Raw genomic sequence first — 21,544 nt, forward strand, 5'->3', positions numbered from 1 at the left:
TTCTGTGTAGTTTTGTGGTAAGAACAAGGCAAGAATCTCTTTCCTCCACCCCTTCTAATCCACTGCTGTGAGTTGAGTCCAAGATGGAACTGGATTCCTGTGAAAATGGTGGTTATGTATTTTCCCATCATCTTTGAAGCATTGTTGTGCACACTTTGTGTGCAACTTCAGTTAAATATTCAAAAATACAAGAAGATGTATCCCTTGACTAATGTCATGCCAGGCATCTTTTTTGTATGTGTTCCCCCATCATTCCTGTTCATGGAGCATCCTCTGTGCATGGTTTAATTCATGGTAGATTATTCCCTCATTCATGCAGCTTTTGCTCCAATTAATTATCTGTGAGCCTCTGTTCTTACTAAAGTGAAACCAGCACCTACAGAATGAAAGACGGTCCTCTAGAGTTCATTTATCATCTCTAAAAGTACTAATTTTTACACAACTAATTTATTGATCAAAGAGTAATGGGATCAGTGTACTGGAACCTATCTGTCATTAGGAGAAATACTTATGCAGTTCTTTCCTGTTGAGCAGTCTGAAACTGGATACAAGTCAAGATGATACAGAATACATTGAGAGCACTGCTGATACCAAGTGAATCTCCTCTTTCGATAGCCGGTACTTTAGGACATCAGTCTACTTTTGCAACACAATTTGGATAAAGCCATACGATGGCACTTAATCAGGATGCACATTTGCAAATGTTGACAAGCATCTTAAATGTAGTGGTAGACACCTCTGCAGGTAGGGCTGTCTGCTGGGATGCAATTCAACCTAGCAGAACTGGGCTATAAGACAAAATCCCTGGAATCTCAGGGCTCTTGATACAGAAGGAACTACAGAGCTGGTTATAGATGCAGCAAAGCTCTGCAACCAGTATGCAGAAGTAACAACTAACAACCTGAGTCTATCTGCTACAGTGCCTCTGATCTTAATTTCCCCCTGGTTCCCACTACTATCTGGAGAAAATCTCTCTCCAGCTAATTTATAAATGTTCAATACTGTTTAGCTGCTTAATTGTGCACAGGCATCCCTATATGGAAACAATGAGCAAAGCAGTGACCTGAGATTGAGCATCTGAGGGAAGGAACTCTTACCAGTGAAAGGGCAGCAGGGAGAGCCTGAGGAATGTCAGTGTATCCTCCTTGACTTCTTAACTGGTAGAAAGGTGGGCATGTGAAGAAGGCATGTTGCTTGGGCAGTAATGCCTGCTCAAGCTACACCATAGGGATGGTTTCAGAGTCCAAATACTCCATGTGAGAGAAGCCTTGAGGAATTCCTGGAGTGAATGTCAAGAACAGTATTTGTAAAATAGGCTAAAAAATTAAAAAGCAAATCACCTTTCTACTTATTTACCACTGCTATAAATAGTCAGAGAATAAGCTGGGAGAAGGTCTTCTTTAGAAAGTCTCTAAATATTCCTGATAGACATGTTCAGGGTGGTATGAGTGATCTAAAATACTGGATACTTCATGTCTTACCTACACTTAACCTACCAATGGCTTGATTAAAGAGCCTTGTTCTCCTTAACTGTGTCTGCCATCTCTGTTATAATAACTGGGAGAGGATTTTTGCTTTCTTCTCTTCTCCTCCTTGTCTTTGTCTCCTGGGACAGATTACTCACCTTTTCCCATCTGCAACTGTGGAACAATTTAATTTAAAGGGATGTGCATGTGTGGGCAATAGTGGCAAGATGGGATAAAGAAAATTGTTTCACAGGAAGAATAACGGAAAGGAAAATTCCACCTACTCAAAAAGCAGCACAGAAACTCAGCAGGAGGTATAACTATATATAAACCAAGTTAATATTTCATTAAGCCTTAACACTGTAAGGTACCATTTATGCTTGAATAAAAGTGTATCTCAGTTCAGTGTCACTAGTATTCTTTGAGGACCACAGATTCTGAGCTTGGAGGCTGCTAATTGATTTCTCATCCCTGTTGTTATCAATGTTGAGAAGAAACTTTACTCTGAAGAGGGGAGATCACAAAATGGATGGTAAATTCATTAGAGGATATTGGCCAGAAGCATTGGTTAAAAGAAACACCATAACTCTGCAAGCATTAACATGTCAATGATTCTTTCCTGTAAAAGAATTTATTCTCTGTGTAGGTGGAAAAGAAATACTTAAAACAAAGAGATCAAAAATACCCTGAAAAGAGAGACACCACCATATGAATTCTATTGTTCATGATAGGGGAGAAATATTATCTAGAGCCTTGTTCTGGCATCCTGAGAACAAATGACTGGTGCTTCCAAATGTCAGCCAAATCTGGTAGCAGAGCTTTGCTATCTGTACAGTTCAGAGTCTTTGGCATGAGTTCAAAGTAAAAATTAATCTGAAATCTGAGAAGCTCATATGTGAATTCAGTTACATATCCTGGCATTTTGCAAGACTTTGAAGCCTACATAAAAAATACATTGCCTTCGTGCTCTATCACTAAAGGCATTTGAAATACAGCAGCTTTGTTTAAGTGAATCCAAAAGTTCAATCTTGCTTATTTTCAGGGTTTTTCTCTCATTAAAGTTATCAAAACTTGCTTTTATTGCAAAACGCATGGCTTTTTATGAAATGGAGCTTCCAGTTGCTTTTAAGGCTGGATTTTGCTATTAATATCATCTGAGTTTTAATTTTGGAAACCTATAAGCATAGATGCTTTCACAGTTTATTTGCTATAAAGTGATTTCAAATTTTGTTAGTTTATTCTTCTCAGTGATGCAAAGGTAACCATATGTTATATGAACAAACTGACTATATTTTAAAATTTAACTAAAATTAGTATCTTCTTCATTCTCAAAGAACAAAAATTCTAACTAAAAAGAACAATAATGTGACTTTGGACAAAATAAAATTTTTGACCAGGTTGAGAATTAAATAGTTGGGGTATCTGATACATTGCTATTGAACTGCAAAAGACTAGCCCTATGGAAATTAGTGGGAATTTTGTATGACTTCAGTGATGAAGTCATAAATTTAATCTCTGAATGCTCAGGAGGTGCAACTGTTTTAGTTATGCTTTTATAGTGGCTCTTCTTACTTTATCATTTATGCCATCCAGAAAGGATATTGAGGTGCTGGAGCGGGTCCGGAGAAGAGCAACAAGGCTGGTGAAGGGACTGGAACATAAGTCCTATGGGGAGAGGCTGAGGGAGCTGGGGTTTAGCCTGGAGAAGAGGAGGCTCAGAGGTGACCTCATCACCATCTATAACTACCTGAAGGGAAGTTCTAGCCAGGTGGGGGTTGGTCTCTTCTCTCAGGCACTCAGCAATAGGACAAGGGGGCACGGGCTTAAGCTCTGCCAGGGGAAATTTAAGTTGGATATCAGGAGAAAATTCTTTACAGAGAGAGTAATCAGGCATTGGAATGGGTTGCCCAGAGAGGTGGTGGATTCACCATCCCTGGAGATTTTTAAACGCAGATTGGACGTGGCACTGAGTGCCATGATCTAGTAAATGGACTGGATTTGGACCAAGGGTTGGACTCGATGATCTCGGAGGTCTTTTCCAACCCAATCGATTCTATGATTCTATGATCCTTCCATGTGGTAGCATTTTCTACCTAGTATGTACTCTGTTCTGCAGGGATGTGCATGATATGAGATGCAAGGATGTAAGAATCCTTGGTTGCCAACAAGGTGCCCTTTCTTATACAACCCATTTTGTAAAAAATCTCACTAGAAGATGCCATCATCTGTTGGTGGAAGTGCTTTGGCCATTTAATATAAGAATCATGAAGTACCTCCTGTCACAATGTAATAGAAACTCATTCTTTCTTGGTGCTGTGAGAACAACCAGACCATGGCCATAGTTCAGTGAATCCTCATATCATCTTTGATGTATTTATTTTCTTGTCATGCTAAGAGTTTTTGAGAGACTCTGTCACAGGTGTTAAACAGCTGGCCTCATTTAACAATGCTCGTTTGAAGAAATATAAGGGAAACATAACAGAGAACCAAAAATAATGATACAATAAGCCAAGCTGATACTGGAGTTCAGGTTTTTACACAATCGAGCAAAAAGCATTTGCATTCAGAGAAGTGGGCAGACTGATTACAGTACACCTCTAGAAGGTAATGCGTAAGTGCTCTATCTCTGTGCAAAAGGACCTTTAATAAAGAGATTTGAAATAGATTTTACATAAGAACTTTTCCAATAAGAGGGATATATGGTCACTAAACCTGCTTTATGCATAAGGAATGTAATGCAGTATTTAGAAATATCAAAATCTCTTCCTTTCCATGGGTAAGATCCAGATGTCATGTGCATGAAGCTAAGCAATAATATATCACATTCAGCTACAAATAATTTCAGAAACTATTAACAAGTCTCCTATTGTTACCATCCCCTAAAAGGGCATTCAAAAATATGCTGACCACTTATCTACACTAGATTTCATTCCTTTTTGTGATACCTCTCCTATTTCCTGAAAAAAAAGACTTCCCACTGCCCAGGGGGAACTGTAGCTTACCTTTATTTCATGCAACATGCCAGTCTTTTGCTTTTAAACATCTTCAGAGGAAAGGGCAGGTAGAAACCTGTGGACTTTTGAATGCTCCTTTCCACAGCTATGAATCATGAACCTCCAGTGACACAGGCAAATCACAAGATTGTCTATGCTTTTCCTGTTATACCATTAGGATTTATGGGTGTTTTAAAATGAATAGGAACAAGTACTTAAAAGGAATCAGTTCCTAAATTAGGCTGTTACTGATCCAGGATGTAGAAGGTTAAGTGATGCTCCTTGCTCTGTCACAAATGTTTTTTATGGCATCGGATAGCTCGTTCAGATTCCAGTGTAGGGTGGTGTTTAGGCAACTGACTGCTATAAGTGTGTAGATTCCCTTGGTTTAGTCACCTTTGTGCCTTCAGAAACCTGAACTTCATTCCCAGAGAGAATTTTATGAATTCTCTGCTGGCGTTGGAATGTTCTCCAATATCCAGCTACCCAAAGCAGGAAGTATCTCCCTACCTTACAGGGATGTTGTAAAGGTGAAGTCAGGAAAGAAAGAATGAGATGCTGCTGTACTGACAGCTATAGAAGCCTATACAATATAGAAATTCACTGTAGTTATCACAACACGAGTCCTTCACCAAGATGAAGCGTGAGCAAAGGTTACTGCTTACATCTTTGCAAAGTTGTGGCTAATTTGTTTGCTGAGTGTTCTTGGGATTCTTGATAAGGCCAGTGGCAAATTTATTTTCTCAAGGTAAGGGAAATGTTTTTGATCCAGAACAGAGATGCCTGGAGGAGATGCAAAAGCTACAGTCATTACTAATCAGCAGTTTCATTGTCTGGAAATAATTTCCTTTCTACCAGGACCCTTTAGGCCATAAGCCAACTACTGCCACCATATCATGACCACCTGTTACAATAATTATTACTGTGTATTGGTTTTCTGTCTTATACCACCTGACATTTGCATTTCTTTTGTGCTGCATTATGCTTTTTAACAGCAGGGAATGTGAAGGCTGTTCAAATGTCACACAGGGCAAGTATGTGGCTTAAGAAACTAGAGATGAAAAAATCATGGAGGTAAACAGGGATAACAAGGTAGGGCCATTCTCTTTTATGATGCCAGTCACGTGTACTCAAGTGGCAATATTGAAAGGTGAAATAGAACTTTGCACAGTCTAAAACAGATGAATTATCTCTGTTTAAATGTTTGAGACAACCTGAGTGCTTTAAAAGAATTGTGAATTATCTCAATATGTTCAAATACATCTAAGGGAAAGCTCTATAACCCTAGGGATGTGATTTGGACTTTCAGTTGTTGATCAGGTTTATTATCTCTGAGACAGTGTCTGGTCATCAGTGCTGAAATCTCATCTCCCAAGGTTAGTAAATGTGACAGAAATAAACCATTATGTTATGCTGCACCTGAGGAGTGTGCTTTCTAGTCTACACAAAAAAAATATGCCTGAATATCACTCTTTCACACACACACACACTCACCCCTTCACAAAGAATGATAACTTTTATGAAATTATCTTTCCTTTTCTTGTAGAAAGTTGTTCGGGAATGTACTGTGACTAAATCCGAGGGTCAAAATATTTTTTTTAAGTGAATATTTTTTAAGTGAACAACACTTTGGTTATGATGTTTGAGATCCTCACCCTTCACTGAAAATTATAGGTAGGCAAATCTCTTAGAGTGATCTGCTCTTCGGGAATGCTGGGAAGGGAATTTCTGCATGAAAAGACATAATTTTTAATTTACAAACTGTGGAGTTCATGGAAGCATCTACATTAGCCTTTTTGCTCAATAGAGACACACTTTTGAGGTGAATCTCACCAGGTCAGGCCTGGAGTGCATTAAATGAATTAAATCCTTTTGGATGAAACTAAATTGGAAAAGCATATTCCAGGTGCACAGTTATCACAGGCCTTAATGGGCATTCAGTCTAAAGTCTAAAGCTTTTTAAAGCAATCACCCCCTGAAATATGTATAATAAGGACTGTTGTGGTTTAAACTCAGCTGACAACTATGTGTCCTCAGCACCAAGTATTTCACTGAACAAAATCATACCTCATGATACCACAAATACCTACTATCTGCTAGTAGGTATTTTGTTAGGGAATAATTTTGATAGCTGCTGAAATAGTTTCAGGACTAAAGTACTTTCTTTGCTTGGCATAAAGTAAACAAATTGCTATTTCCCATTCTTTGTCCCCTCCCCCCATTGTCTATCATCCAGAATATTCTGATTTTTTGGCTGGAACATTCTTTGAATGTTCTGCAGACATTGCAGACATTACTATCTAAAGTCAACTTGTTCAAATGATTGCACTCATTTTGAGGGGCTTAGGAACCTCATGAGAAATAATTTTATGTTCATCTGAAGTTCTGAATTTTAAATGGAGAAATGAATAACGTAGAGAAGGGAAAAGATATTTTTCATTTTTTTTATACTTTAGGCAATATTATTTTATTGTAAATCAGGTTATAATTTACATATTAAACTCAACACAAACTGGATATGAACTTCTTTCTACTCACCAAAATGTGGATTTGTATTCTGCAGTTAAAAATTTAATATAATCTAATTTTACTAATACTATTGGTAAGATTATTTGATATAAATTTTATTATTTGTGTTGAGGGAAGAAGTTATATTTTGATTATATTATTAAAGTTAGTTTTAGATATCTAATGCATAGGTAGTATCTCACACACATGTAGTAGGTGTGCTTACATATACACACATATATACATGCATCTCTGTAGAGATTATTGTGGTATGGAAACCTTCCCTGAATTCACTGGCTTCCACTACTGGTCTCCTGAAAAGATTCACATGCTTGAAGTGAAGTATGTGTATATGTGCATAAGAAATTATAAATTATGCTATGAGAATCTCTGGCAGGAAAGGGCTGCAGAATACTTCCTCTGAGAAGTGATGTAGATAATTATTTAAGGCACAGGTGTGTTGTGAGAAGCAAAGGAAAGGAATCTAATTATCAGCCCATCTGGGGTGAGGGAATTACTTTCTTTGGTGTCTTTCAAGAGCTTCCTATTTAACTGAAAAATGGAGATGAGACTTATGGTACCACTCTACCTCTACCCTCTGAGGAGGTTCTGCAATTAGAAATGACAGTATGAAACAAACAAAAAATTAACTGCTTTTCCTCCACTGTGCCCTGAGAGAAGGCATTTCTAGCCTTTAAGCAATGTAATTGTTCCTTTTAGAGTTTCTGATTTAATAGGATCCTCAAGAATGCTTTAGAAGACATACGTGGCTGCCAAGGGCATATTCTTTAGAGAAGAAATTGCAACATGTCTTAGTCAAGAAGTTAAAAAAAGGAACAACAGCAGGCTTTGCTCTTTTGGATTCAACCATTTGTTGAGTTGTAGTTATGTTCTCTACGTATTAACTCAATATCACGTGTAGAATAATACTAAATCAGAGAAAAATTAACTCTTATCACCAGCATTTGCTTATTTTTTTTCCTCTCTATTACTTCACTCTTCTTTTTATTTTGCTTTGTGTGGCTTCACTCTTTGCACCAACCCCTAGCAGAACACAATTCTATCCGTGTGTGTGATTGTGCTAGATGATAGTTTTAATGCAATACACAAGAAAGAAAACTCTACATACTGAAGAATATTTCCAGATTCTTTTATCTTTGCCACCAAACTGCACTCCCTCATGTGAAGCAGCAGCACTGGGTACAGCCCCATCCCACAGGCTGGAGCCATGCTCCAATGGCTGAGGATAATGTGCAGAGGGCTAGAAAGCCCCAAGCCCTCCTAGTTACCCAATGCTTGACTTAGGATCGATTGTCCAGAGAAGGGCAACGAAGCTGGTGAAGGGTCTGGAGCGCATGTCCTATGAGGAGTGCCTGAGAGAGCTGGGGTTGTTTAGCCTGGAGGAGGCTCAGGGGTGACTTTATTGCTCTCTACAACTACCTGAAAGGAGGTTGTAGCCAGGTGGGGGTGGGTCTCTTCTCCAAGGTAACTAGGAATATGAAGAGGAAACGGCATCAAGCTGTGCCAGGACGTTAGGAGGAATTTCTTCATTGAAAGGGTGATTAGATACTGGAATGGGCTGCCCAGGGAGCTGGTGGAGTCACCGTCCCTGGAGGTGTTTAAGAAAAGACTGGACGTGGCACTTGTGGCCATGGTCTAATTGACACGGTGGTGTTCGGTCACAGGTTGGACTCGATGATCTTAGGAGGTCTTTTCCAACCTAACTGATTCTGTGTGATTCAGTGAACGCCGGCAAGCGTGCAGTGAAGGCAGAGCCCGAATAACTGGCTCCCCACCCTCAAGGCTGCCTGAAACCCTGCCTTCGCTGGAAGTTCTCGCCTCCGCATCTCCCGGAACATCCCTGAGCGCTCCGCGCCCCCCACCAACATGGCGCCCCTGACCCCCGCGCTTCCTCTTCCGGCCGGGTTGCCATGGCGCTGCCCCCCGGCCCAGCCTCCCCCCGCCCGCCGGTGTGTGTTTACATCGGGCAGGAGGAGCCGGAGCCCCAGCGGCGGGGGAGAGGGGCACGCAGCCGACTGCCACCCGCCCTCCATCCGCACCGGGCGGTGCTCCGGGAGACGCGGCATGAAGGTGATGCTGGGGGCTGTCCCCGGGGCGGGGGGGTTCGCCTGGACCGTGGCGGCTCCCGGCGGCGACGGAGGGGCAGGGGCCGGGCCCGAGGCGGGTACCAGCGGCGGGAGGTGGTGGCCGTGCGCTTCGTAACGAAGTACACAACTTCCAGAAGCTTCCAACTTCGCGGGGGATGTGGTATCGCTTCTTAGAACTGTCTCCCGAACGACTCCCCCCTTCTCTCCATTAAAAGCCGTATGGTTTCCTGCGGCACTGTGGGAGCCGGGGGAGGCTGCCCGCGCCTGCTGCCCTCCTGGGCTGCTGTGTCCCTGCTTTCCCCGGGCGTCTTCCTTCATCCACAGCATCTCGTAGGCGTTTCACTCCTCTGGCAGCTGAGGAGTTCCTGCCTTTGATGCGCGGCCGGGAGTGGCTACAGAGCTCGCTGTGCTGCTTCTCTCTTAGGCCCATCCGAGAGTGTGGGGGAGATCGTCGCCTTTCTCCTTAGTTTGCTATGGAAAACTATTAGGATAGAGAGTATTTAACCTGAACCGGCTATTGGCTTCGGCGCCGTGGGAGAGGTGGACGCCGAGGCTGGCTGGGCTATGAAAGTAATACACAGGCTATCAGATGCGAGGTTGTGTCTCCAGTTGTGTTGGTTAGGAAGCAGCAGCTCTGTGGTGTTGATTTTTATTCGGTTTATGTTGTCATATCTCTGTAATTTTCATGTGTACGACTTTTGAAATGGTTTCCTTTCGTTATTCAGTCTGAAACAGACGGCACACCAGGCATTCCCTGTCTCCCGAGTTTGTCTAGCAGTAGAAAAAATGTTGATTAGCTGGCTGGTAAGCTCTTTGAAGCAGAAACTGTATGTAGCTATGGTCCGTACCTATACCCGTGGAGAAATTTGGTTCGGGCCTTTCTCCATTCATCTGAATCAAATAAGTATGTGTTAAAAGTTCACCAGCTTGTGCAGGGTTTGGATTCTGGGCAGTGCACAGTCAGTCACTTGGGTAAACAGTTGTCTCCGTGAACAAGAGGCTCTTAACCACGAATGTCTGCACAGCTGGAAGATGAAAGAAAAGGGACAGCTTCTGAGTACATGAAATAAATATACATGAAAAGAACATCTCCTTCTATGCAGTGTTATATTTTGTTGTGCATTCATCCAAAGCCTGATAATAAAAAGTATATTTTTTTCTTTCTCTTTGAATGCTTATTAGTTGAAATAGTGTGGGATAATAAAACTATGTATTGAGACAGTTAGTGGCAAACAGCACTATGGTTTTGGGTTGGTGTTGACTTATATTGTAAAATAAAAACTGCAGAGTGCAGTCTGAACAGTACATCCAGCTTGAGGCCAAAACTGAAAAGATTTCCTTTAGCTTCTGTTTTATTGCATGCAGAGTAAACATCTGCTTATTCTTGCTAAGCCCATTACTTCTGCCAAATTGCTCTTTTGCCCCACTAGAGTGGGGAAAGCTCATGCCTATTTCAGATGGGCTCACTCAAAATACAAGAAGATGTGAGTGAAGTTATGTTCTGATTGCAAGGAAAATGTGTGTGTTTAGGGGGAAAGTTTGGGGTTTTTTTTAACCAATCATTTTTCAGGTATAAGCACTGCATAAGAGCTTTTCAATATAAAAGCACTCGTAGCTTTTCCTTTGACACGGTAATTTCTTTCCATGTGTGCTGCTCTTGCTGTAGCAATTGCTTAAAGTTTTCTCTAGGTAAGATCATTGCAGATGATGCATGATTTAAAGTCTTAAGCTGGGACTGTGGATAATTACCTTTTTTCAATTAAGAAGTGGAATGCATCAAAGTGTGTAGGTTTTTTACCCCCTTGAAAGGGTAAGGAGAGGAGAAGTGAGGAGAAGGAATAGGTGTCTGTGTAGTGTGGGAGTTGGATCTGAATCCCTTTTATGGGCCTGCTCACAAATAACTCATTTGTTTTAAAGTCACACTGAACTAAGTTGTTGATCGTTACAAGCAATACAGCAGAACTAAGCTTTCTGAAAAGCTATAGTGCCGATTTCTCTGAATTGTTGTTACCTCTTGGGAACTACACTTGAATTTGTGTGTTTTGTGTGTTTTAAGCAGCATTAGTTTTGATGCTGAGCTCACTGATGATGGTTAGTAGGTTGCTGAGAAGGCAGAGCAGTCAAAAGAAAACAAGTTAATGCTATTGTGTATAAAGATGGTCTGCCTACTTTTGGGAGGGAAGAAGCAGACAAAGGGAAGTAAGTGGTAACATCAGGTGAGTTCTCTGGAAGGATCCGTTACTAATGTCTGATCCTTGCTGAAGAAACTGAAGCTTGATGTGTTTTATTTTTAGGGCAATCAAATAACATAAGTATCCTGTTAAAAAGGTAGAGTGAAATAAAGTAGTGTGGCAAAGCAGTGCTTTAAAACTTGAGGTGTTGAAGCTGGACTGGATTCAGAATAGTCCTGTGTACTTTTTTCCTGTTCCCGTCTCTTTCAAGCAGTGTCAGTGCTGAAAGATAGTATCTCTGGGCCCGTCCAGGCTATGCAAAATAGAAAACTGGTTAAAGCCCCTATTTTCTGCACTGTAGGACAGGAATGAGAGGCAGTCAGCTTGAAAGTGGACCATTCCATATGTAGGAACCCATATGTATGAATATGTCAAGAATGTTTTCTTTCTGTCAAGGGCAGATCGTCTTGATGGCGATGAATTACACCTTTTCAGGCTGCATTAAGAGCCTGGGTAACATGTCTGTCTGGGGGTGGGGGGGCAGTTTCATTTCTTAGGGCAGGGGGGAGATGACCAAATCCCCACCTGTCCATCACAATAAGCCACTAATTACTGTCCCACAATACAGTACATTTCCAATCTTATTGTGTTCTGGCTGGACACTGGATTTCTCAGGTCTTAGGCAACACTGGAAAATGTTCTTGCTTCCTTGCTAACTGAATCTCTTTGTGCTGTATCTTCAACTGGTGAATTGGTTGGGGCATTAGGATAGTCCCTGATGGTTACCTGGTGTGGTTGCTGCTGCACTGACTGCTTCTGACACTGCTCCTGTCACTGGTCTAGCTTTAAGCCAAAACCAGAGGAATGAAAAGCGTCTAGAGTGTCAGGTTCATATTGATATTCTTATTTGTGAAAGCAAGCTCAAGATGTGGTTTCGGTTAAGTAACTGCTCCCCTTTTTATTAAATAGAAGTGACTCTCCAAAGTAGAATGAGAGCTTGTGGTGCTTTGACGTGTTCTGCGTTTTAAGTTATATATTTTGGGATAAGACAGGTGTCATAAATTCCGCTGAGAAACTTACAGCTATATTTAAGAGAATGACTTTCTGACTGCCTGTGATACTTGGTCTTGGCAGATGTATTTCAGAGATCAGATAAAAGCAAGATATTTTGAAGATGCAGCATCAAACGTTAAGGAAAGCCCAAGCAAGTATTTTTCTTGCTTGTATTTACAGACAGCTCTGTTCCTTAAGAATGTCATGGATTGTCCTGTCAAGATGATGTATATGTTACTTTTTTTTTACATGTCTCCCATCCTGTTTAGCAGGGCTCTTGACAGTTGAAATGCAAAGTACTTGGGAAAGGAACAGCTTATAAAAGGAAGAGACAAGAGGTATTGCTTTCTATGGAGTATACAATAATATTTTGTTTCCCTAGCATTTTTCCTAAGTGTGTTCTAGGAAGCAGGAGGAGCATGAATGTAAGTGATAGAGTAAAAGGGAACATGGAGTGTAGATTCTGTAGATAATTTTGATATAAGTATTTGCCTAAGATTGATCACATCTGTTTATTGATAAACCTTAAAGACTTTGTGGTGTTTTTCTTCTCACAGTGTTTCAGCTGAATTTCAGAGAGATGAGAAGAGGTTACATACCTTCAAAGTTCTGGGCAAGGTACATTCTTACGTAGCTGAGGGCAGTAGTAGAGCTCTTAAGCAGTGTCTTGATAAGAAGTGTTCCTGGTTGAACTTTCTGGAAGTCATAGGAGTGGCTTGTGCTGGTGTTGGCAAATCTTACAATCTTAATACGTCTGCAGAGCTGCTTAAGGTCTAGTCCAATTCTTGAGCTTCCTTTCAATCTAAAAACATTTTGGAGGATGAACCTGTGTACCTCAGAGATCCTCAAAAGTAAAAGGCAGCAGTTACCAAAAGCTATTGCTGCCCGAATGAATTCTTACTTTTTAGTTGTGTTGCTTGTGTTCTTAATGATCAAGTGTTTTCTCTCTCAGATGGCTGTTTAGTTGCCAAGTGTAGTAACTGTTTGGAATCTTGTATGCAGCAAGCTGTGATCTTTCTTACTACTTCTTGGAGTGAATTTGGAAGAAAATGAGATCTCTATGAAGCCTGAAATAAAAGGGGTGTTATTGCTGACACTACTTCTGGCTGTCAAGTTTTGACATGTGGGTTAGGTGTGAAATTGGAGGGCTTGATAGTATCAGATGATGTAGTTTTTTTCTCTAGAGTTAGTAAATATTTTATCTGAAAGGTTTCTGGTTTAAAACACTACAGCAATAAATGCATAGAATGACATGCTACACTCAAAGAGCTCTGATCTGAGTTCAAAACTCATTTGTAAGGAATGAAATACTTAACTACCTAGCCATCAACAAAATAAATTTAAAAGTTATGTGGTAAATACATCATATTTCAATGTCCCAGCTAATTCCTAAATGTTTGATATTTTGCAGAAAATGCATTTTGAATTTCCTAATGAAATAAGGAAACAGAAATAAGTTCTGTCCTGAATAAAATATTTTCTATTTATCTTCAATTTCTAGCATTTAAAATGACTTTTAGGGTTTTTGAAGCAACTTTTTAACTTCAAATGGATTTGCAGCTTTTATTGTCTAATTTTTTAAAATGGAATTAAGATTTTGGCAAGATGACTTGTGTTTTAAAGTCTTCCAGTGATGTCTCTTGTGACTCTCTTTTAGGGGAGAGTGCTTATATTTTTCAAGCTGGCTATATGCTTATGTGCTTTGAATTCAAGTCTGACTGTAAAAATTCCTATGTTCTAGCTGTAAAAGCCCTTGAAAAAATTACTTAAATTTCAGCTCATTAAAGCTAAAACAGTAGTAGTGCACTTCTAAGGAAATGGAAGTCAGGTCATATGAAACCACAGTTACAGAATTCTGCTTAATGCATCTTTCTATGAGTTTTTTTTTTTCTTTTCTTTTTTTTTAATTGTGACTCCACTGAGGATAGCGAGAAGGGTATTACATTTTAAGTCTCTACCATGGTGAAGAAAATCTTGACAACCTCTGTTATGTATGCCTGTATTATTAGGCAAAGGACTTCTTGTTTTTATTTCAGACAAATTCCTCATGTTGTCTGCAGCTTTCTAGAGTGGTACTTCTGCATCTCGTTAGGAAATGGAGAATATTCTTTCTGCATAGTTTCTTTAGTCAAACTGGCGTTAATCATTAAATCCATCTGTCAAGGAGCAGGCTAGAAAAAACACATTTGTAGTACGTTTTCTAAGTGTAGTTCTGTAGGAAGTGCAATAAAACTTCAGGCCATTAAGTCTTATTATTGCTTTCCTTTGGTTCACCAGCTCAGCTGTCTGAGTGATTTCCCCCCCCTCCCAACAAGAGTCTGTTGACAGACAGTGAATGACTGGCAGGATTTAGGAAGGCTTCTTCCTACTGAAATTATCTAAATTAGTCAACAGTTATCAATAAGAGCTAATTGATATTTTGAGATTTCATTATTGGTATTTAATTGCTCTGAGATTGGTTTATTGAGATGCAAAGTCGTGCTTTGGTCCTACATCATTCTGTGTCAGGCTTGTCTCTGTTTCAGAAGAGTCTGTAGGTGTTTCTGTAATAACTCTTTTTCCTATGTATTAGCTTGCCCCCAACTTGAACAATTGCTAATTGTTTGAATTGTGCTGTGAAAGGGCACTTTGCCTTCATGTAACTTTTTTTTTTCCAAACAAATGCAATTTAGCACAGTCAGGTTTTGAATATAAACTTCCCTATGGGGGTAGTAGTTTAAAGTAGAATTGACAGCAAATTGTTCAGCATGTTTCAGGGTGGCTTTACAGCCTTCACACTGCTGCATGGCACCCTTCTGATAATTGTGCTAGTTAAACTGCTTGGAGTGAGTGAGGAGTGTTCTCTTTGGGCCACATTGGTACATGATCAAATGAAATGTGGTTTGTTTGGTTTGTTTTTTGAAAAAACATTCTTCCTGTGCTGACATTGATTTAGTATGTAAAATTCAGATGGAAAATAAACGGTCGATCAAGACAAAATTCAGTATAATAATTCAAAATCCAGAACTGTCTGATCTACCATCGAGCAGACTGTATTGGCTGTTTGCTGTATAAATGGTGTCATCTGCCCCATATAAAGCGTGAACATAAAAAGTGTAAACCAAGCTGTTTACTGGCATACTGAATGGAGAATAGATTGTGGTGTCATTAGTGCTGTTGAAAATTTACTTATGCCAAATAAACCCTAATTTGGATTATTGATGGTACAAAAGTGTTTTGTTGATGTAAAAATAGGGTTTGGCTGTTCTGCTGAGAATAACAGAACTCAATCTTGATTTGGCGTTTGTGACATTAAAACTCTCCTTGCCTCTTTTCTCCACTTCTGTTGTTAAGATAAAATTAAGTGTTGTTAAAATCATAGCCTCCCTAATGTGTTTGTCCAGATTTGGAGAAGAGCAAGTAATCTAGCCAGATTTTTTAGCTCTTTCTTACAATGTACTTTGAACAGAGTAGTATAATTTTACACTACTGTCATCCTCAGCATTTCTATTTCTGTACTTTCCTTTAGTGTTCTAGGAAATTTATAACTGCAACTCAAATTGCCCTTGGGCTAAAACCTGGCACAGAAACTCTCATAAATGAACTTTGTTCTGCCAAATTAAAAGCACAGCATCCATCAAGAGGCTTTCTTAAACATAGAGGAAAGTGAAATAAAATTGTTTATGGTTGCAGATCAATTTTATTCCCTCTGCAGGAAAAAATCCAGCTGACTTTGGAAACCCCTGAGGTGTGGGTGTGCAATCAGTAGTGATGGCAGATTCAGTGGAATGTTCCTATTGCATTTAAAAAAATTTCAGTGAAAGTCTTAATTCCCCAATATGCAGAAAACTCATTGCTAAAATAAAAGCTGCAGCTGCAACAGATACCTGCCTAACAAAGGCACAGTGATAGTTTTAAACTTCCACTGTCTGAGTGGGCTTATCTGAGCAGTAGAGAATAAGGAGATGGCTGGGTAGTTACGTGCTTCAGCTGAAGTTAAGTACCTGTAGATCCTCAGCTCCCTGGAAAATGATGTCGTCATGTTGAACTACCTACCCAGTGGGTGGTTGTTTAATTTTTTTTTTTTAAATACTCAACCCTATTGTTTTCTGTTGGTATTGAGACTTTATGTAATTGTGTAAAAGTAGACAGGGCGTTGTGAGACACAAGCCACTTTCAGATATGGAAGATGGAAACATTTAATTCATATAAACATGAAATTTAAAGATAAGGTCTGTGAAACTTCATAGGAATGGACAGAGGAGGGATCCCAATTTAACACTATCATTAATTATGTCATTTTAGGAAAGCCTGATGAAGGTCAGCTTCATGATTACTGGATCTGACAAACCCTTTAGAATCTGCAAGCAGTCAGCCTATTCATAATTTGAAGGAAGTGAAGCTAGGATGAAAAGAGCTGGTTTTTTTTGGTTTTATTTTATTTGTTTGTGGTTTTTGTGATTTTTAGAAAGGGGCAAAATATGCAAATATGCAGGAAATTGCGGGATTTAGTAGTGGGGACATGAAATAAGCATTCATTAAACCTGATGCAAAAATAGCCAGTGCTTTCACTATACTTTAAAAATATCACTGTAGCTTCCCAAAGCACTTAACAAACTGTCCTGTATTTGGGGATTGTTTCTTCCCAGAGACCCACCAAGTCCTATAATTCTTTAGCATCTAACCTTTATAGTTACCAGTTGAGATGTATTTGATGCTGTATAAAAAAGGTGTTGGACCTGTGCTGGGAAGCTTACAAGCGAGATCACAGATGTGGAGGGGTGAAGCCTAGGCTGCCATTAATTTTCCTCTGCTAAATTGCTTTATTGGAATTGTGCCTACATAGAATACCACGTCTGAAAGTCAGTATTGGGCAGAACATCATGCCTGGGCTTCGCGAATGAAGGTTTGGGAAGGGCTCTACCCACGTTTGTTACAAGTGTGCTGGTGGCTAAAAAGGCCAATACGAGGTAGACACATCCAGTTGCAGAAGGCACAGCAGAAAGACTCCTTAGGTGGTATATTCTGCAAGCCACGATTCTTTCTGCGTTGTCTTTTCTCCTCGAGAGTGATCCTGCATGTGTTCTCAAAGGAAGCAGCAGCGTTATAGATCGTGTGTCTCCAGACCTCCTGATTGGAGGCCAGAGTAGACCAGTTATGGTGATCAATATGGCCAAGGCTGAGATGTTGTTTCAGGGAATCCTTGTATCTGCTCTTTGAGGCTCCTCTCTTGTGGCCAAGGCTGAGATGTTGTTTCAGGGAGTCCTTGTATCTCCTCTTCAGGGCTCCTCTCTTCGGCAGCCAATGGCAAGTTCACCATAAAGCAAGATCTTAGGGAGGCACTGGTCCTTCATCCTTGAGACGTGCCCTGCCCAGTGCAGCTGTGTTCTCAGCAACATGGCCTCAATACCTGTGACTGCTGCTTGTTCTAGAACAGATGTATTGGTCACATAATCTGACCAGTGGATGTTTAGGATTGTACAGAGGCAGCGGTGATGGAAGTGTTCTAGGAGAGACGCAGGTGGTGGCGGTAGATGACTCATGATTTGGATCCATATAGAAGAGTAGACAGCACAATGGCTCTGTAAACACTGATCTTGGTACTTTTCTTCAAGTGTTTATTTCACCAGCCTCTTTTATGAAGCTTTCCAAAGGCACTGTATGCCTTTGCTGACCTGTTGTCTATCTCTCCGTCAATCTTACCATCCTAGGAGATGTGTTTTAGGCAGGCAATTGAGGATTTGCATAGAGAGAAATAAACCTGACCTTGTGGGCTCTTAAGGAGAGGCTTTATGAGGAATGAAGCAGTTTCTTAGAGTGAAAGAAGTGAGATTCTAGGCTCAAGTCCAGAATGTAAATGAATGTGAAGATTAATGTCATAAAGGAAAAACTGGAGTAAAGTGTTCAGGAGGAAGAATGGAAATATGAAGATTTAGGTCAGGAAATAAATATCATTTTCAGTGGCAAATGCACAGGGAAAGTAGTAGCTAAAGCTGCAGATCTTAGAATTACTTCCAAAGGGTAGTCTCAGAACTGAGACAGTAAACTGCTGCTGAAGCCATGACTTTACAGTCCTCCAGCTTCTGTTCTGAAAGCGGAAAAAGATTACTAATAAAATTGAGTATAATGGAGAATAGTATTTATGTTGTGTATTGCCTTTTGATTTTGCTTATGTAGGGGATTTTTTTAATGTCTTTTAGGAGTTCAGTAGGAATGGGAAGAAATAACAGAATTGTAAGATTTGTGGTTCTCTGAAGGTGAATAAAGGAAACTTGAAAGTTATTTGCCCCAAACTCATTTAATTTCTTTAATAATTTCTCACAGAATATATTCTTTTTCAACCTTTGATTGCCCTCCCTCATTGTTGCCCTTCTTGGCCTTAGTTTTGGCATTTTATATTTTGCTATTCCTTAGCAAAATGAATTCCTGACCCAGCGAACAGTAAATTGGCAGACTCTATTTCAATTTAAGATTATATACCATCATTAATGTAATGCTTTGTACAAAAGTAGAGTCTAAAAGGCCTAACACTGGAACTGGCTTTTTGCTTTTTTCAAGATGGCCTGTAGGGACTTTTTAGAAAGCTTGGCAGTTTCCATTGTTGACTTACCTATTTGGAGCAGTTGTTGTGACAGTCTCATGTATCTGTTGACTTACATGCAAACTGGGCTGATACTGATTTGACTGGTGTTGGGGTTGCTCCTGAACTATGTGGGTATTTTGAGTCCTTAATACTCTGCTGAGAATGAGATAGTATAGGCTCTTTTTATGATTGAACATGCTGAAATCATTTGTTAGTACGTATGTGGTAATAAATGGAGCTCTTGGTTTTGGTGTCATAAACATAATTTGATACCTTTTGGAACATTCTGACCCTGACTGGATAGGAACTTGCTTTCTGTCATGCATGGATTTATCACAGCACTTGATACAGTCTTTAAATATACTGAAAATACAAGCATATCACCAACATTCCGGTCAGAATTACTCTCAAAAGTATTGTATCCCATGGAAGAACGTGAGGTATACGGTGAAATGCTTGTAGCTGATTTGTCACTCTTGTTTAGTTCAGCCCTCTCTATCCATAAATACATAGCCTTCTATGAAACATAGTAAAAGACAGCAAATAAACACTAATTTACCAAGTCACATCAGTGCATAATATTGGAGTTAAACTGCACTGTAAGGTCAGTAGTCATACAGTGTGATCAGAACAGAGGATTGTAAGTTCCTCAGGCAGTTTCTGTGGGAATCTGCGTATGATTTGCCTCTTGATCTTTATCATTTGCTGAATTCATACGAAGTTTTTCAGCTTTCTTGGAGTTTGTTGAAACTGTTTGCATGGACAGAGTAAAATCCCTCGAAATCATCACATCTGTTAACTTCATTTTGGAAGGGTGGGTATTTCCTCTGCTTGAGTTCACTTGTTTCTGTTCAGCTTGAATCTTGGGTTAAAATATGACATAGAAAAATTACCACTAAATCTTAATAGTGCTCACAATCAGAAACTCATCAAGTTCTGAAAGGAATTGTACGAACTGCTTCCTAGTGAGAACAGAGGCTGTTTTTGGAGAGCCAGGGGATTTTTCTTTCATGTTCCTAGGCTCTGCGCCATAACTTATTTCTGTAATAATACCTATTTAAGTATGTGCTCCTTCAATGGCTCTAGTGAGGAATGTCACCACATTCTTAATTAAAAACCCTAAATAATTGAAAAAATATTATACAGTTAATATCTACTCATGTTCCTGAATTGTCTTCCTGCATCCTAGCAAAAAAATTCTGTGTACGTTCCTTCTGCCACAGTTGTAGCTCCAGAAGATTATTATGGAATCTGCAAGCCAATAACTTATACAGTTGTGTGCATCCCATTTCCCTACTCCTCTGTCATGGATCCTTAATGAAAAACCAAAACGTAATTGATGCCTCATTCTTGAAATAATAGTGTTTAAAAAAAAAGGTGAGACCAACAACTTTAACTTAGTTATAAACCTTCTTAGAAGACAATTTCCTGAAATTTTTGATTGCTGTAGATTATTACTGTGCTGCCAGAAGTGAAGATATCTTAAATATCGATTACCAAGCTTGCAGCAGGCTTGGTGAATTGAACTCAGAAGATATAACTAAAAAAGCAATGGACATGCTAATACAAGATACAAAGCTATTGTAAAGAGACTTTGTAATCTTCTTAATAACACCTGTCAGTGTTTGAGCCTTAAATATTACTTATACATATCAATATGGGAACCCAGGATTTCATTTACTGTTAATGTTTTTACATTGTAATTGGTGAAATTCAGTTCTAAACTGTTCACACTTACTTATTGGTCTCAATGGTTAGACTGATATGCTGAAGTCTAATAAGCTGATGTTCATGACACTACTTCTAGAAGCTCCCTGTATCATAGGTGCATATATGTAGTGATGACATATCAATGAGATAAGAACTGGAGTTATTCTGTAGAAGACATTTCTAACTTCATTTCAGGAACGAGGAAATATCAAGATTTCACGGTTTCTTGCAAAACACTTCTTGGAAGAGTTAAGTTTCTGATTACTTGACATGCCATGCTTCAGTCTACACTGTTCTAAATTTTTAACATTAAATTGAGGAAAAAAAGGTTTGTAAATAAATTTTTTTCCAGTGTAAATAATTTTTTGAAGGATTCTCAAAACCATACAGGAAATGTATACCAAATGCAGTTAAAAGTATGCTGTGTTATGATTGTTTTTGAGTAATGAAAAAATCTTCAAAAGTTCTGGCCGTTTCTGTTAATTGAAAGTGTTCTGTAGAAGTAGTAATCGTGTATTGAGTATTTTTTTTCCATAGGATTCCATTAGCAACTGTTAAAGTTTTGAATTGGAGGGAAGTAAATGATGGCAAACAGCATCTCAGCCAAGGACTTCATAGTGGTCTGTAGTGGGCTCTGTTTTCCTCACAGCTGGATTTGTTAATGCTAGTTTAAGTACAGGGCTGACCCTCAACTAATATAAATCTTTGTTTTGGGATAAGTGTTGTCAGAGATAACAATCATACTGAAAGAGTTGTATTGCTGGTGAACACTGAATAGTAAGTATTCATGCATCAGGTAAAAAACCCCACCATAGTGCCATCACTCACTTTTGATAGCATTTGGCATCCTCTTTGTATTTATGTAAATGACAACAACTGTAACCCAGATGAGCAGCACTTATCATGGGCTGTTGTTGGGAGAACCCACTGAGCAGGTTTGTCTCGTAGCAAATTGAGACTACTGACTATTTTG

General features: G+C 39.5%; 2 protein-coding genes across 4 annotated transcripts in view; one reads left to right on the top strand and one right to left on the bottom strand.

Moving 5' to 3' along the window:
• LOC113946589 (astacin-like metalloendopeptidase) overlaps nucleotides 1-4,520 on the bottom strand; it is a 26,560-nt gene extending 22,040 nt beyond the window's left edge. Inside the window, exon 1 of the mRNA XM_027642115.1 lies at nucleotides 4,469-4,520. Coding sequence (XP_027497916.1) covers nucleotides 4,469-4,486 — 18 coding nt within the window. The 5' untranslated portion in view covers nucleotides 4,487-4,520. The remainder of the gene's footprint in view (nucleotides 1-4,468) is intronic.
• Nucleotides 4,521-8,518: 3,998 nt separating this feature from the next.
• The window catches only part of LOC113946592 (transmembrane protein 263-like), a 209,316-nt gene continuing 196,290 nt past the window's right edge, over nucleotides 8,519-21,544 (top strand). Inside the window, exon 1 of one of the 3 annotated variants that reach the window (XM_027642120.1) lies at nucleotides 8,519-9,058. In XM_027642120.1, coding sequence (XP_027497921.1) covers nucleotides 8,855-9,058 — 204 coding nt within the window. In that variant the 5' untranslated portion in view covers nucleotides 8,519-8,854. Of the gene's footprint in view, nucleotides 9,059-9,150; nucleotides 9,406-9,441; nucleotides 9,646-21,544 lie in introns of those variants that run through there. The other 2 variants (XM_027642121.1, XM_027642122.1) reach the window with 2 other exon arrangements.

The sequence above is a fragment of the Corapipo altera genome, unplaced genomic scaffold, assembly GCF_003945725.1.
Source record: "Corapipo altera isolate COAL_440 unplaced genomic scaffold, ASM394572v1 23b, whole genome shotgun sequence".
Classification (NCBI taxonomy): Eukaryota; Metazoa; Chordata; class Aves; order Passeriformes; family Pipridae; genus Corapipo; species Corapipo altera.